The sequence below is a fragment of the Rhinatrema bivittatum genome, chromosome 2, assembly GCF_901001135.1.
Source record: "Rhinatrema bivittatum chromosome 2, aRhiBiv1.1, whole genome shotgun sequence".
Taxonomy (NCBI): Eukaryota; Metazoa; Chordata; class Amphibia; order Gymnophiona; family Rhinatrematidae; genus Rhinatrema; species Rhinatrema bivittatum.
This window is the reverse complement of record NC_042616.1, coordinates 697,665,547-697,682,237: the sequence shown is the minus strand read 5'-3', so window position 1 is coordinate 697,682,237 and position 16,691 is coordinate 697,665,547. Positions and strand designations below refer to the sequence as shown.

General features: G+C 45.4%; 1 protein-coding gene across 1 annotated transcript in view; it reads left to right on the top strand.

Annotated features, from left to right (window-relative positions):
• Nucleotides 1-16,691, top strand: part of CALB1 (calbindin 1) — a 100,306-nt gene that overhangs the window by 46,263 nt on the left and 37,352 nt on the right. Inside the window, exons 4-5 of the mRNA XM_029591631.1 lie at nucleotides 16,298-16,378; nucleotides 16,470-16,526. Of these exons, the coding sequence (XP_029447491.1) occupies nucleotides 16,298-16,378; nucleotides 16,470-16,526 (138 nt within the window). The remainder of the gene's footprint in view (nucleotides 1-16,297; nucleotides 16,379-16,469; nucleotides 16,527-16,691) is intronic.

Here is a 16,691-nt window from a genome sequence, read left to right as displayed (position 1 = left end):
AAAGGGGGCACTTTTAACTCGGGGTGGGTTTTGGGGAATGGTGTAGGTTGAGAGAGGCAGTTTTCCATACTCAGTCAGAGGTAGGACCAGCAAAGTTGACATCACTAAAGAATTTCAGTCATTTGGAGTGATGAAAGTTTTAAAAGGAGTTGATTTGTACAATGTACTCTTTACCTAGCTTGATGCCTTCTCTATCTAGATTCAATCAAGCTAGATAGATGTTGTAATCTGCTCCTCCAGAGGGGAGGAGTTAGCAATCTGTTAGGATCTGCTGTGCTGATAAGAGTTAGCAGACTGTTGTGCTCAGCTCCTGAAGTGAGAGGAGTGAGCACTCTGTAATAGATGAATCCTTGGGCCGATGGCAGATGACAGCAGCCCCAGGAGGATATCCTGAGAGGGACCACTGACTAGGCTTGAGTATGGAGACAGACACAGATAGTTCTTTTATTAGACAGGTTAGTAGAACCACCAGAGGTGGCAGTAGTGAGTTGATATGCCCAGCAGGGCTGAAGTCCCTCAGATACTGGAACTGCGATCCCAGGGTTGCTGAGCTGTAGAGAGCTATAGATAGTGAGTAGACAGGATATGCTGTATACATAGCCAGTAGCAGATGACACACTCACATAGATTCTTAAGAAGGCTCAGTAGCTGGAAAGAGTTAGGCCCTCGAGGAGCGAGTACCTGGTTCCAGGGAAAGCTCTGAGAGAGCGATGGTAACTCACAATTGTCTGTATCTGCGATAGCTTCCAGGCAGTAGAGAATCTTCAGTGTATTCAGGAACATGAGCCCTCGAGGAGCGAGTACCAGTTCCTATCTGCAATCTGAAATAGTAACTCACAAATGTCTGTACCTGGGATAGCTTCTAGATAGTAGAGAATCTTCAGCGTGTTTAGGAACATGGGCCCTCGAGGAACGACTACCAGTTCCTATCTGTAATCTGAAATAGTAACTCACAATGTCTGTATCTGCGATCGCTTCCAGGCAATAGAGAATCTTCAGAGTGTTCAGGAACATAGGCCCTCGAGGAGCGAGTACCGGTTCCTGTCTGCAATCTGAAATAAAGAAAAGAGAGCGAGGCTCCCGAGGAGCGGATACTCCTGGTAAGTCCGAGGAGGCAGAGTAGCGTAGAGAGAAGCGGGTCCAGATGAATCCCCGCAATCAATCCCCCTTGCTAACTCGATTCATTTAGCAAAAGTGAAGACCTTTTATGATGGAAGTGGATGACGTCAATACAGGGGGACGCCCCTAAGGTATGCGCCCTTGCTGGTACTTACTTCGGAGCGCGCACCCTACGTCATCAGGAACATGGCAGATCTGCAGCGTCGAGCCGGTCTGGGGACGCCGGAGAGAAGCGGCATGGAGACGCCACGGCCATCCATCAGACCCGGAGGGAGTCGCCACAAAGGTAGATAGGGTGGTGCGAGGGCGAAGAGTAGGCACGAACGCAACAATAGAGAGTACATTGTACAAATCAACTCCTCTTTACCTTTTCCAAGAGCAAGACTGTGGGGCAGTATTTCTGCATCTTGACATCGGAGCTATAATGGAATGAAGAAGCATTAACAGCCGTGTTTTGCCAGACCTATTAGACCAACTTAGGAAAACTGGCCAGCCACAGTCTCTCCACCACTCTGGACAGCTTCGTGTCCTTGAGCATAACGGTGAACTTTCAATTTCAAGAATGAGACTGGGAGCTCCCTAGCATGGGGTCCGGCTAGCATCCTGGTTTCACAGGCCTCTGCTGATGCCAACCTGGCTATTTATGTCGGCTCCAGTCGAGGAGGACCCCAGGTATTTGGGTCAATCCAGGCTATCTGAAGAAGAATACTTGGAATACTGTGTACAAATCTGGAGACCGCACCTTCAAAAGGATATAAACAGGATGGAGTCGGTCCAGAGGGTGATTACTAAAATGGTCAGTGGTCTTTGTTCTAAAGTATATGGGGATAGACTTAAAGATCTAAACATGCATACCCTAGGGGAAAGGTGAAATAGAGAAATGTGATAGAGACAAATATCTCAAAGATTTCTATGCATAGGAGGTGAGCCTTTTTCAACAGAAAGGAGGCTCTAAAACGAGGGTCATGAGATGAGGTTGAAAGGGGGGAGATTCCAGAGTAATCTTAGGAAATATTTCTTTACAGAGAGAGTAGTGGATGACTAGAATAGCTTTCCAGTGAAAGTGGTTGAGACAAAACAGGTATCTGAATTGAAAAAAACATGGGATAAATACAGGGAATCTCTAAGGAAGTGATGAGAATTATAATGCTAAATTAATTGGATGGATGGGCAGACTGGATGGACTATACAATCTTTTTCTGCCAGCATGTTTCTTGTTTCTAAGAGAAATGTCAGTGAAGACAAAACAACTTGTACTTGTAATGTCTAGGCCAGGGACATTACGCTGTGTCATGTCCAGAGAAGATGGGAACCGCCAAAGCATAGGATTGATTGAAAAGGCAACTATTACATTCCTCACCTCTGATCCAAACCAACTCTAGCATAGCCTCCAGCCGCATACTATTCCAAGGACCTGGAATAGAACTTCCTGTAACTCTGGACTTCCTTTATAGGTACCCTAGCCAGGACTTCCTGTGGTGCTGGCTGATGACATCACATCCTCCAGGAGTATATAATGAAGTCCTTTGCAACCAGCTAGCGCCTTGTGTCCCAGTCCATGTTACTAGCTAGTTTCCTTGTCCGTGCCTTGTCTTTGCCTTGTCCATGCATTGCCTTATCTGTCCTGTTCGTTGTTCCCTCTTCCCTCAGCTTGACGTTCTGGTTATGACCCTGGATTGGATTCTGACCTTGCTTCATCTGCAGCCTGCCCTTACTACTGGCCTGCCTCTCAACTCTGTTGTCTGCCACTTTCCCTGACCATTTGCCTGGTCTCTGACTCTCTGCTCTCCAGGTTTGCCCTAGGGTCCCCACCTAAGCAGCTGCCAGAATCCAAGGGATCAACCTGCAAGGGAAGTGATTGCTATAGGCAAAGCTCCAACCGGTTCTACCTAAGGGCTTCTCTACCAGCTGTTGGTGCAAGCCTGCTGTGCTTGCCCACTAGGCAGTGCCAATCACACCACAACACAAAGGGTCCACTCTTCTAGTCAATGTTACAGCAATCCTGGACACTACCCATTGTACTCCCCTACAAAGAAATGTGCTGAAGGTCCAGATTGTCTGCAAAGGCAAGAAATTCTTCACTGAAGTCTTTCTGGACTCTGGAGCCACCGGCAACTTCATAGATGAGAGCATTTACAACAGTATGGTATTTCTTTAGTTCCACTGACTAGCCCACTACTTTCTCCTCAGTTTATAGAAAACCCTTACCAGTTGCTATACATTACGCCACAGAACCTGTCACCTTGAGAGAGGGAGTCATGCATGAAGAGCACCTCTCTCTGTTTGTGTTCTAGAGGTCCATTAATCCTGTTTTTTCTGGGTTTGCCCTGGTTACAATGGCATTGCCCAGTTGTGGACTGGGGAAATGGGACATCTTCTCTTGGGATGCCCCTGTGGACAGTCTTTTCCTCTTCCTGTTCAGCTGTGCTCCTTAGATCTCCCAGATGTCCCAGGGCTACCCAAGTTCATTCATTGATGTATTCAGTAAGGAACAGGCAGAGACCTTACTGCCCCTCTGTTCTTATGACTGCACCATCAATTTAATACCCAGCAAAATGCTACCACGGTGCAGGATTTACCCGTTTTCTATACCTGAGATTGTGGCCATGTCAGAATATATTCGGGAGGATTTAGACAGAGGCTTCATTCGACCCCCCACCTCCCATGCAGGAGGATTCTTTTTTGTGGTTAAGAAGGACAGTTCCTTATGATCTTGTCTTGTCTGACTATAGAGTTTGAATGCCATAAACATAAAAAATAAGAATCCCCTACATTTAATATCTGAGCTTTTTGATCAGCTCCAGGGAGAATCTGTCTTCACTAAGCTAGATCTCTGTGGGGGGTGTATAACCTTATCTGTATCTGAGAAAGGGATGCATGAAAAACTGCCTTCAACACCCATGATGGCCATTAGGAATACTTGGTAATGCTGTTTTCCCTATGCAATGCTTTGGCTGTGTTCCAAAACTTTGTCAATGACATATTTAGGGATCTACTGAATTCTTGCATCATCATATACCATTGCTTCACAATGTATCAAGCCTTGCACGGATGGGGCCTGAAGCCAATCAGGGGTAGATGAGGGAGGCATCTGTGAGCCCCAGAAAAGGTTTCATCTTCAATCTGAGTGTTATGTTTTAGTATGGATGTGAACCCTAGGCCGAGGTGAGAGATGACTCCACCCACAGGGAGGAGCCCTGTGGGCCTCACCATTGGTAGGCGCGGTCTCAGAGGCTTAGGACACTGCTGTTTATTATAGAGAAGAGAGAGCAGAACCCATGGAGCGGGGAACTGCAGTCCAGGAATCGCAGTCAAAGAATAATTCAGGAGCAGAACCCATGGAACAGGAACTGCAGTTGAGATACAGTTCTTGATAAAGGGGGATGCCCAAGGTGATATCTCAGATGTAGATATTTGGTAGTGGTCTGTGGAGTAAGGTACGCCAGGCAGCCTTATCAGAAGTGAAGCAATTACCTCTGATGTGCAGATCCAGTAGTGGCCCGCAGCAGGGGTATGCCGAGAATGACTATACTAAGGTGGTGATACTGAGGTAGTCTGAGTCTGGAAGCTTAGAAGGTTCCTGATGAAGCTGAGGCAGGAATCTACAGTGCAGGGTATGGTGAAGTGAATCCTGCTGAGGAGAAGACAGTAGTGGCCCGAGAAACAAGGTACACCGTGGGTAATCCCAGCAAGGCTTGGTAGAGTAGAAGCACTCATGAGACGTGGTTCCAGAGGAATTCCTGAGTAGAACAAACAGGAGTTCAAAGGCAGGAAGGCCCTCCGAGGAGCGGATAGCCTAGGAACGCGGAATAGCCCACGAGGAGCGGGTACTCAGAGCGTTCACACAGCAAGCCAGGAACTGGAACCGGAAGTCCAATGAAGAGGATTCAGCAATGAGGAAACTCCTTGCTAACTCATCTAAGCGTAGGGCCAGTCAGCTTAAATACAGTGAGTCAGTGTCGTCATGCAGAGGGGATGCCCCTGAGGTTCCAACCATGATGTGTATTAAAGATGGCCCGTGTGCACACGCGCATGCTAGGTAACTCCAGGAACAAGATGGCGTCGGCATCACCCACGCCATCCTGGGGACACCATGGAGGACAGCATTCACTGGCAGAGGCTGCCACTCTTCCCAGAATTGATGGTACAGCAAAAAAAGAGGTGAGCATGAGAGGTCGCAGCCATTTGCGACCGATGGGTGCAACAGTAGCCCCCTTCTTAGGGCCCCTCCCCGGGGGTTTTGGTTTCCTAGGCTGGGAAACGTGGAATTGCCGGATCAACTCCTTGTCGAGGATTTTGCTTGCAGGCTCCCAACTATTCTCCTCGGGACCAAACCCTTCCCAGGGTATGAGGTACTCCCAGCACCTACCGTGCTTTCTCACATCCAATATATCCTCAACCTGGTAGGTGATGTCCTCTTCAGCCGTAAGAGGTTGAAGTTGAGGTGTCGTCTTCGAAAATTCTGATAACACGAGAGGCTTAAGAAGGGAGATGTGGAAGGCATTGTGGATGCGCAGTGAGGCAGGTAACTGTAGGCTTTAGGTGACAGGACCCAGGCAGTGAAGCACTGTGAAAGGTCCAATGTATCGAGGCGCAAATCGGACAGAAGGCAGTTTTAGGCAGATGAAGCGGGTACTGAGCCATACCTTGTCTCCAGGTTGGAACTGTGGAGCGGCTCGGTGGTGAGCATCGTAGAACATTTTGGCCTTCTGTCCATCCTTCAGAAGAAGTTCCTTGGTGTGCTGCCAGAGTTGATGCAGTTCTTGTGCCGATACCTGGGCTGCTGGAGACGGTACCGACAATGGAACCGGTAGAGGAGGTAAAGGTTGTCGTCCATAGATAAGTTGAAAGGGTGATGACCCTGTAGACGCTGATAGAAACATAGAAATGACGGCAGAAGACCAAATGGCCCATCCAGTCTGCCCAGCAAGCCATGCACTCTTTTTTTTTTTTTCATACTTGTTACGCCTGGCTTTTAGTACCCCTTAGTTCCATTTCCCCTCCACCCCACCACCAATATAGAAAGCAGTGCCGGAACCGCATCCAAGTGAATATCTAGCTTAATTAGGGGTAGTAACCGCAGCAATAAGCAGGCTACACCCATGCCTTTGTCCACTCAGACTATGTAATTCAGACCTTGTTGGTTGTTGTCCATATACAGATCCTCTTTTCCACATTCCCCCTGCCATTGAAGCAGAGAGCTATGCATTGAAAGTGAAGTATTAGACTTTCTCCCCTGCCGTTGAAGCAGAGAGCTATGCTGGATATGTATTGAAAGTAAAGTATCGACTTATTTGGTTTTGGGGAAGTAACCGCCGTAACAAGCAAGCTACACCTCGCTTTTTTGTGAATGCAAATCCTTTTTTTTTTCCACATTTCCTCTTGCTGTTGAAGCCTAGATCAATGATGGAGTCTCATTAACCGTGTGTATGTACATTGAACAAGGGTATTATCTCCAGGTAGTAGTGCTCATTCTCGCGAGCCACATTAACAATCAACAAATATTGAACAAGCCTAATAATTGGCAATACCTATAGCATATGTCCTCGCCGGTAATTTTACATACTCTTACCCACCCCTCTGCTTTTTTTTTTTTTGGAGATGGCAGCCCTCCATCCTTCCACTCCGTGAAGGTGGTATACCATTGGCATCCCGCTCTGTGAATGCCACGCCAGCCTTCCGCTCCGTGAAGGTGGAACACCGACCACTGGCCCCCCTCTCCGTGAATGCCTCTGTGGCTACTGCCGCTCCGTGCAGTGTTCTGCCGCCTCCTCCCACCCCTGGCCTTGCGGGCCCCAGTTATTGATCCCTGTGTCCGCTACTTTTTGTGGCTGTGACAACTCCCCCCCACACAACAAGACCTTTAATTTGGGCTTCAAGGGCTGCTGCTTCTCCCTTTTACTGCAACAGGTCTAAGGTGATGGATGAGAATTGCAAATTCAGCCCATGGGAGCAACTCGGACCAATCATTTTGCCTGGAATTAACATAGGCTCATAGAAATTATTTTCATGTGCGATTTGTTCTTTCAGTTTGTCCGTTCTCCTGTGGGTGGTAAGCGCTCGTGAAATCCAGCGAGATGTCAAATTTTCTGCATAGCGCCTTCTAAAACTTAGCTGTAAACTGGACCCCTCTGTCAGAGAGGATATGTCTTGGCAGGCCATGGAGGCGGAAAACATGCCGTATGAATAGCTTCACTAATTCAGGAGCCAAAGGTAACCCGGGTAGAACCACAAAATGGGCCATTTTAGAAAAACGGTCAACTGTGACCCAGATGGTGTTATTGCCGTCGGACACTGGCAGGTCAACTATGAAGTCCATGGCAATATGTGTCCACGGTTCAGTTGGAGCGGGTAGTGGCTGAAGAAGGACGACCCAGTGGTGGTTTCTGTCTAGCGCAGGTAGGACATGACTCCACGTAGGCCTGAAAGTCTTTTTTCATAGAGGGCCACCAGTAATACATCTGTAGAGTAGCTAAAGTCCGGGATTGTCCTGGATGTCCTGCGAGTAGAGAATCATGGGCCCATTGGAGTATCTTCTTCCGGAGGGTCTGTGGAACCACCGTTTTCCCAGCTGGAACTGTGTGAGTAGCAGAGAGAAGTACCCTATTAGGGTCGATGATATGATGCGGAGTGTCAGGGACATCTTCCGTAGAAAAGGAATGGGATAAGTCATCCACGCGAGTGTTCTTGTCCGCTGGGCAGTACTTCAGGAGGAAGTCAAAGTGGTTGAAAAATAATGACCAACGAGCCTTTCTGTGATTCGAGCGCTGTGCGTGACATAAGTATTCAAGGTTTTTGTGGTCGGTGTAAACCGTGATTTGATGTTGAGCGCCTTCGAGCCATGGGTGCCATTCCTCAAATGCCAATTTAATCACCAAGAGTTTCTTGTCTCCTATCCCATAGTTCCGTTTGGCTGGAGAAAAACTCCAAGAAAAGAAGGAACATGGATATAGTGTATGGTTGTCAGCGTCTTGGCTAAGGGTGGCTCCTACCCCAATGTCCGAAGCATCTACCTCAACAATTAAAGGTTGTCAGGGATCTGGATGGCATAGAAGAGGCTCTTGAAGGAACACCTTCTTGAGCTTTTTGGAACGCGATCATGGCTTCTGGAGACCATTGAGAAGGATTAGCTTCTTTTCACATCATGGCAGTAAGAGGTGTGATGAATGAATGATCTGTAGTAGTTGGTGAATCCGAGAAATCTCCTCAGAGCTTTAAGTCCAGTAGGTTGTGGCCATTCTCGAATACTATTGGTTTTTTGCGGATCCATCTGGAACCCCTGGCTGGATACCACATAGCCTAAAAAAGGAACGGATTCTTGGTGAAAAGAGCATTTCTCTAATTTGGCATATAAGTGGTTGTCTCTTAATCTCTGAAGAACTTTCTTGACGTCCACTTGGTGGTTCTGGAAGTTCTGGGAAAAGACCAGTATGTCGTCAAGATAGACTACTACGCAGGTGTAAAGCAAGTCCCTGGAAATTTCATTCATCATGTTTTGAAATACGGCTGGGGTGTTGCACAGGCCAAAGGGCATGACTAAATATTCAAAATGGCCATCGCGAGTATTAAATGCTGTCTTCCATTCATCACCCTGGCATATTCAGACCAGATTGTATGCCCCTCTAAGGTCCAATTTCGTGAAAATTTTGGCTCCTTGGAGCCTATCAAAAAGTTTGGAGATCGATGGCAGTAGGTAGTAATCCTTCATAGTGATCTTGTTCAGGCCCCAGTAGTCTATACATGGGCGAAGGGAACCATCCTTCTTACCCACAAAAAAAGAACCCGGCCCCTGCAGGAGACTTAGAAAGTCGAATGAAGCCCTTCGCCAAGTTCTCTTGGATATTGGAGGACATGGCCTGGGTTTCCGAGAGAGAAAGTGAGTACACCCTTCCTCTGGGAGGCTCAGTATCAGGTAGTAGATTGATGGCACAGTCAAAAGATCGGTGAGGTGGTAAGGGGTCTGCTGCTGCTTTAGAGTATACGTCTTGATAGGTGGAGTATTATGGAGATAGGCCCATAAGAGATGTGGTAGTGGTCATACATGGCATAGGAGTCACTTCCTCGAGACATCTCCCATGGCAAGGCTTCCCCCATTGGGATATTTGAAGAGTGCTCCAGTCAAATTGAGGTGTGTGTAATTGTAGCCATGGTAATCCGAGTACCACCGGATGTATTGCCTTATCTAGGACTAAGAAAGAAATGGTCTCAGTATGAAGAGATCCCATGCAGAGATGGATAAGTTGAGTGGTAAATGAGACCTCATCAGGTAATGGCTTGCCATGGATAGAAGACAAGAGTAGTGGTGTGGGTGTCCGAATGGTGGGAATTCGTAGGTGCTTCACGGGTTGTCTGAGTATAAAGTTTCCACCGGCACCGGAATACACTAAGGCTAATGTGTGGAACTCAAAGGCTTCAGAATTAATAGAGACTGGAAGGGTCAGTGGAGGAAATGGAGAAGTTAGACCTAGGAGGAGGCCTCCGGCGGATCCTAGGTCTGCGAGTTTCACGGACAGATAGGACAGATGGGAACAGTGTGACCAGGTTGTCCACAGTACATGCAGAGGCCTAGTCTTTTTCGGTGATGCCTATCTTTAGTGGATAAATGACTGCGGCCCAGTTGCATGGGTTTCTCTTCTTCAATGATGAGTACCAGCATAGTCTGGGTAACTGGTGGTGGACGAGAGCGAGGAACCCCAGATGGCATCTTTTTGGAAGCTTTGAGCTCCTGTAAGTGCTCACACACGCGACGATCAATACGTCCAGCTAATTCAATGAGAGAGCCCAAGTGATCAGGAAGCTCACGTGCTGCTAGTTCATCTTTAATGCGAAAGTTAAGGCCTTCCAGGAAAATAGTCCATGGGCAATCCAAATCCCAATGTAGTTCTGAGGACAAGGTTTTAAACTCAATAACATAGTCAGTTAAAGATTTGGTACCTTGTTGGAGGTGCAGGAGTGCAGAACCAGCGATAGTCTTGCGAGCGGGGTCATCAAAAACAGAACGAAAGAGAGCAAGGAAGCCGATAAAATCTTTGAGAATTGGATCATTACATTCCCAAAGAGGTGATGCCCATGCCAGGGCTTTCCCATCTAAAAGAGACACTACGTCTGGAAAGTAGGTAGATTGCAGGGAAAAGTGCATACAGCACTGATTCAGAAATCCCCTACATAAAAGGGGATCACCTGTAAAACGTGTAGGTGCAGGCAAGGGTACGGAGAGCCGATTAGGCAACGCCTGTGACATGGGGAGTTTGTCAGGCATAGAGGCAGTGTCCAGCTGAGAGCTCAACTGGTTGAAGGCATTCGCCAAAGTCTCTAGTGTCCTCTATTGTTTAGAGAGTCATTGGGCCAGGCCAGGGATGGCCTGGAGGGCTGAGACCTGAGCTGGGTCCATGGAGTTAACAATCTGTTATGTTTTAGTATGGCTGAGAACCCTGGGCCAAGGTGAGAGATGACTCCACCCACAGGGAGGAGTCCTGTGGGCCTCACCATCGGTAGGCATGGTCTCAGAGGCTTAGGACACTGCTATAAGAGAGACTTTATTATAAAGAAGAGAGAGCAGAACCCGTGGAGCGGGGAACTGCAGTCAAAGAATAATTCAGGAGCAGAACCCGTGGAGCGGGAACTGCAGTTGAGATACAGTTCTTGATAAAGGGGGATATCTCAGATGTAGATATTAGGTAGTGGTCTGCGGAGTAAGGTACGCCAGGCAGCCTTCTCGGAAGTGAAGCAATTACCTCAGATGTGCAGATCTGGTAGTGGCCCGCAGCGCGGGGTACGCCGAGGATGACTGTACAAAGGTGGTGATACTGAGGTAGTCTAAGGTCTGGAAGATCAGAAGGTTCCTGATGAAGTCGAGGCAGGAATCTACAGTGCAGGGTATGGTGAAGTGAATCCTGCTGAGGAGGAGACAGTAGTGGCCCGAGACACGGAGTACACTGCAGGTAATCCCAGCAAGGCTTGATAGAGTAGAAGCACTCATGAGACATGGTTCCAGAGGAAGTCCTGAGGAGTAGAACAAACAGGAGTTCAAAGGCAGGAAGGCCTTCTGAGGAGCAGATAGCCTAGGAACGCAGAAGAGCCCCCGAGGAGCGGGTACTCAGAGCGTTCACATCAAGCCAGGAACTGGAACTGGAAGTCCAATGAAGAGGATTCAGGAATGAGGAAACTCCTTGCTAACTCGTCTAAGCGTAGAGCCAGTCAGCTTAAATACAGTGAGGCGGTGACGTCATGCGGAGGGGATGCCCCCGAGGTTCCTGCCATGACGTGTATTAAAGATGGCCCGTGTGCATACGCGCTAGGTAACTCCAGGAACAAGATGGCGGTCGGCATCACCCACGCCGTCCCAGGGATGCCAGGGAGGTTGGCGTTCACTGGCGGAGGCTGCCACTCTTCCCAGAATTGATGGTGCAGTGAAAAGAGGTGAGCATGAGAGGTCGCAGCCGTCTGCAACCGATGGCGAAACACTGAGGGGCCAGCAGCCCCAGAAGAGTTGATATTTAATCAGGATGACGGTTTGGAGTGGAATTCTTAGATTGGGAAAAGCCTCTAAGACACCCTAGCAAAATCATTAATAACTAGTCCACTATTTAGTGTTTGTTTATTTATTTATTTATTTAAAGTCTTTTCTATACCATCGCTAAGTTATAAACCATCGCAACGGTTTACATGTAGGCATATAAGTAAGTTTGGAGTAAGCGTACTATAGTACATTCTAACCGATGCCATTAAGTTTTGGTTAGATTAAATCATAAAAATACATACAGATGTTTAGTGTAGGTTCTGGCCAGGTGTACCTAGAAGGTATTTTTACAGGTCAAAAAAAAATCACATTTATTGTGTTATCTTATTACATTCATTGTGTACTCAATATGTTAAAATATTGTAATGCACATTTATGAGAATAGTGCTGTGTGCAGGTGCACATTATAAGGATTTATCATACATAGTAAGTAACAGTGGGCTTTAGTGACTTGGCCCGACAATTTGCATGATTTTTATTGATAACTAAAATGGATTAAAGATATGTTTGTATTATTCAGTTATTTTCTTTCATTAAAAAAATAATTATCACAAGTTATTTACTCACAGAAAATGCTATGAGATGTTTTAATTTGGATTTTCTGATTAACTTACGTTTGAAGAAATAGAAGAGGTTTTCTTATTGACACTTCTTGATTTCTCTCTGTCTTTTGTTATCTTTAATTTTCATTCGACACTTTATATTTTATGTTGATAGAATATATTATTTTAGTCCATAGTGATTTAAACTAAAGAAACTATATTCTAATGGTTTTCTCCCATTTTATTTCTATTGGAAAAATGCTTAGTACTTGGGGCCCCTAGGTTAGTTAATTTGAGTGCAGTTGAGCTTAGGACATGAAGATGCTTATATAATAACACCCGCGACAAAACAGGCTGTAGTTTTGAGCACGGGTTTTGATCACCATGCATGGCTGAAGCTGCCGCTTTGGCGGGATGTAAAAAAAAAATAAAAAATTATGCAAATGATTTGCGTGAATAAATCCGCACAGTCATGAAGAAATGCATGTACCTAAGCGCAGTAAGGCCCTCTGTAATAAGCGGCCGCATCCACGCTGAAAACCCGCACTGATAATCTGCGCATAAAAGTGAACTTTTATATGTGGTTGATAACTGCATGACAGCCTGATGCTCTGGCCATATGAGATAGGTGGACTGATGGCCATGTATCTGACCACTTGGTTGCGGAGATAGGTGCTCAGCCGGGCACGAATCTGGATGGTCGGGGCGCCAAGATAGGTGCTCCAATGGCCATGTATCTGGCCGCTTGCTTGCGGAGATAGGCATTCAGCTCAAGTGCCCAGAAAAGCGCCTAGCTAATCACGAACCTAGCCAGAACAGCCTGGTCCTCACAATCCCTCCTTTCAGCCTGCTTCCTCCGGAACCTCTCATGCCACGACCTCTGTCACCTGCCAAACCTTCTGCTCCTGCTGTCATCCTTTGGCGAACCCACAGGATACACCACAGCATTAGGAACGGCTGGACACAATTAGAAATCTCCATCATAGAAATCACGCCAGAGCTGCATAGACACACAACCACACCACACCAATGCAAGCAATGGAATAAAATGCCCCCCCCCCCCCCCAAGTTGGCGCTATCACTTAACTCTTGCCCTGACTGTGGCGGTAAAAACCCGCATTAAAACACCTACTCGAGCATTAGCGTGGCTCTCTACGTTGCCTATGATTAGGTAATTGCCTCCTTTGCGTGCCTTTAGCATGCATTCGCACAGGAAAAAACATGGGTCTGTAAGCATGTTCATGCACGCTTTTTTCCCCACGCACAAGACCCTTATTACATCCCCATAGAGGGCTTTGCGTGAGAAAATGCGCATACAGGCGTGCACAAATCCACGGCAGCTTCAACACACTTTATTACATTGGCCCCCGATGTGCTTGTAACCTCTTTCTGACAAGGAAGTCATGAGCCATAATTTATGGGAAAAGCAGATATGTTGACCAGCAGTAAACAAATGAAATACAAATTTATTGTAGTAAGTGTCAAATGAATCCTTCAATAAATCACTGTTGTCCAGGATGAGGTACAAAGTCATGATAGGTTTTCAGGCAGTGATAGCATTTTAAACAATTTATAGGAGAAGACTAAAAGATCATCTTTCTTTATAAAATGAAACTGGAGAAGTATTAGTTTTCAGTCCTGAAAGTATGGAAGAAAATTCCATATCTGCTATGAACAAAGGCTTCTTGTCACTCACATGCTATAGCTACTACAGTTGTATTTTTTTTTTTTTATGCAGAGAAGGGAAACATGTTATTGCACTTGCCAAGTCATCAGTAGTAAATAATGTGTCTCATATATGGCCTGATTTACTAAGGTTTTTCTCCCTTTATGTGTCAATAGAAAACAATGTTTTGTAAATCAAGCCTAGAGTATGCCACATTGAGCATCATATAAGATTTGTGGCAGAGGGGCAATTATTGGTCAGGGTTAAACTGAATTTAATGAAATATAGCTAAATGCTTGATAAGGTATCCTAATATGGATACCTTATCAAGTAATTAGCTCTGTTGTGGATAAGATTGTTTGAGGAACCAAATTGAACAGGAAATTTATTTTCCTGTTTCTTATTAAAAATTCTGGTATTATCAAGGGTGGGATAAATACAATCTGAAATATAATGTTGTAACAAGAAACTCATCACTGCCTTCATAGCATTTCATAAAATCGTCCACTGGGGCTAATGTACTTACCATTGGATTTGCCTTGTGTTATTTATTTATTCATTAAAAAATGTATAGCCCACATACATCCATTGTTTGTGGCAGGGAACAATTTTACATACACAATAATTAAAACAAGACCTGACATACCAAACCAGAATTTTAATAAGTTGCCAAAGACATTCAATACTCACATAAAGTATTAGACCAAAAATGGCCTGTGACAACCCGGAGCAGGAGTTGATGACATTCCAGCACAATTAACTTATGATCTCAAATGACAATTTAAATATATACATTTTCAGGTATTTCTTGAATTGAACTGGGCATGCTATCAAATAGAGATGATCAGTCAGTGTGTTCCAAAGAATGAGGCCTATCATCAGAAAAGCTCTGACTCCGGTTTCATCCAAGCGACCAATAGTAGTGAGGGTACTTCTAAAAGGCAGGGTGCAATGCACAATTTGGATGATAAATTTGCAATATAGGGTTTGACATTGTTGCAACACAAGTATTTATGGTTTTGGGAATTAGCATAAGTATTTTAAATTTCACCCTCCACTGAATCAGAAGCCAGTGGAGGGACTGTAATAAGGGTGTGATATACTAGCGGTATGTTTTTGCTAAAATTTGCTTTGGATACAAATAAGCCCCATCTGAAACTTTCATGAGAAATTTAGCAATGGGACTTGACTGAAAACCAGCTCATGAAAACATCTTCATCAGCCGGTTTCAATGAATTCTGAATTAATGAGCTGCTTTGCATTATATTGGTTCACAGCAGCTCAATAATGAGCTGTTTTGCATGACATTGGTTCGCAGCAGTTTAGTAATTCAGAATTTGAATAAACCTTTGCATATAGCAGACTACATGTGAAAGTTTACTATTTGCAAAGGGGGAAATTTGCACATTTATTTACAAAAGGGGCTTACTTGTAAAAAGCAAATGGGCAAAAAACTAAAATGTTAGCATGTTTGTTCATTTCAGGGCATTTTGCACATTTTATTTTTCTCATGTAGGCCACTGTTTTTCAAAAAAATTAATTTGCACTTTAGGTTTTTTTTGACAGTCAGAGTTTACATATCAAACTAAGGGCCTCATTTTCCAAGCCGCTCACACGCAATACCAGGATGGGGGTGGAGTCGGGGCGGAGTCGGCCCTGGAAGAGGAGGAGTCAGGATGTCACCGGGGCCGACTCTGCGCCGACGCCGTGGACAGCGAAAAGGTAGGTGCCTTTTCGCTGCCTATTTCGCTCCCAATAGCTACACCTCCTATGGTGGCGCTATTGGGTGCGAAACCGGCAGCGATCGCACCACGACGGTACGATCGCTGCCGGCTAGCGCAGGCCCACCCCCCATTTCGGCCTCCCGCCCCTCATCTTCTAAATGAGGCCCTAAATGCAGAATCACCTCATATAAAGAGCCTTTCTGAATGGCTAGGTACTGACCTCAAGGTAAGTGGGCATTTCCCGAAGGCAGAGGTAAAAGTTTGTGACTCTTCTTTAGTTCAAAAACAAAATACTTTCAAGTGATGTTTGGTGGATAAGTACAGACACTTATAATGTGCTTAGATTAAATGCCTGAGAACATACAATCAACCATTCTATTACAGTGGAGCACTTTACTCGTTATTGCACTGCCAGCATTTCTAATGGATTCCTGGAGGGAGTCATATTGAAGGAATGAGATGTGAATGGATTTTTTTTTTCATTTCCTGAATTGGTAAAATACGTGAGGCTTTGTACAAAGCATTAAAAAGAAACTTCTAAAACTCAATGCATGTGTATAATTATGTTAAAAAGTTGCAGAAATAGCAGAAATGTAAACTTCTTCCAGAGTCAGATATGATCTGTAACAGCATTTAATTCACAGAGACAAACTTACAATGCATTCTTTCTGCTCTAGCAGAAATAAATAGTGCTTAAGTCTTTCAAATTATTGTTAATCTGTTTCAGCTTGCTCAAATACTGCCAACGGAAGAGAACTTCCTGTTGTTCTTTAGACAACAACTGAAGTCAAGTGCAGAATTCATGCAGGTAGGCAACACTATCTTTGAGATTTTAGATTAGGAAAGTCATTGCAGGTTGGCATCCATTCTCAACCATTTCTTCTAATTGGCTCTTATAGACATGGCGAAGATATGACACCGATCACAGTGGTTTCATTGAGACCGAGGAACTAAAGGTAAACTAACAATAATTATTAATAGATTATTTTGGTGACAACGACTTAGCAAAAAAGGTATCTGCCATACTATGAAGTAATCCCTCCCCAAGACTTACTAACATCCCTGGTGGTCCAGCAGGGTCCCACGAGTGATTTCTCCCTCTGTGCCGTCGGGCCTGCCTC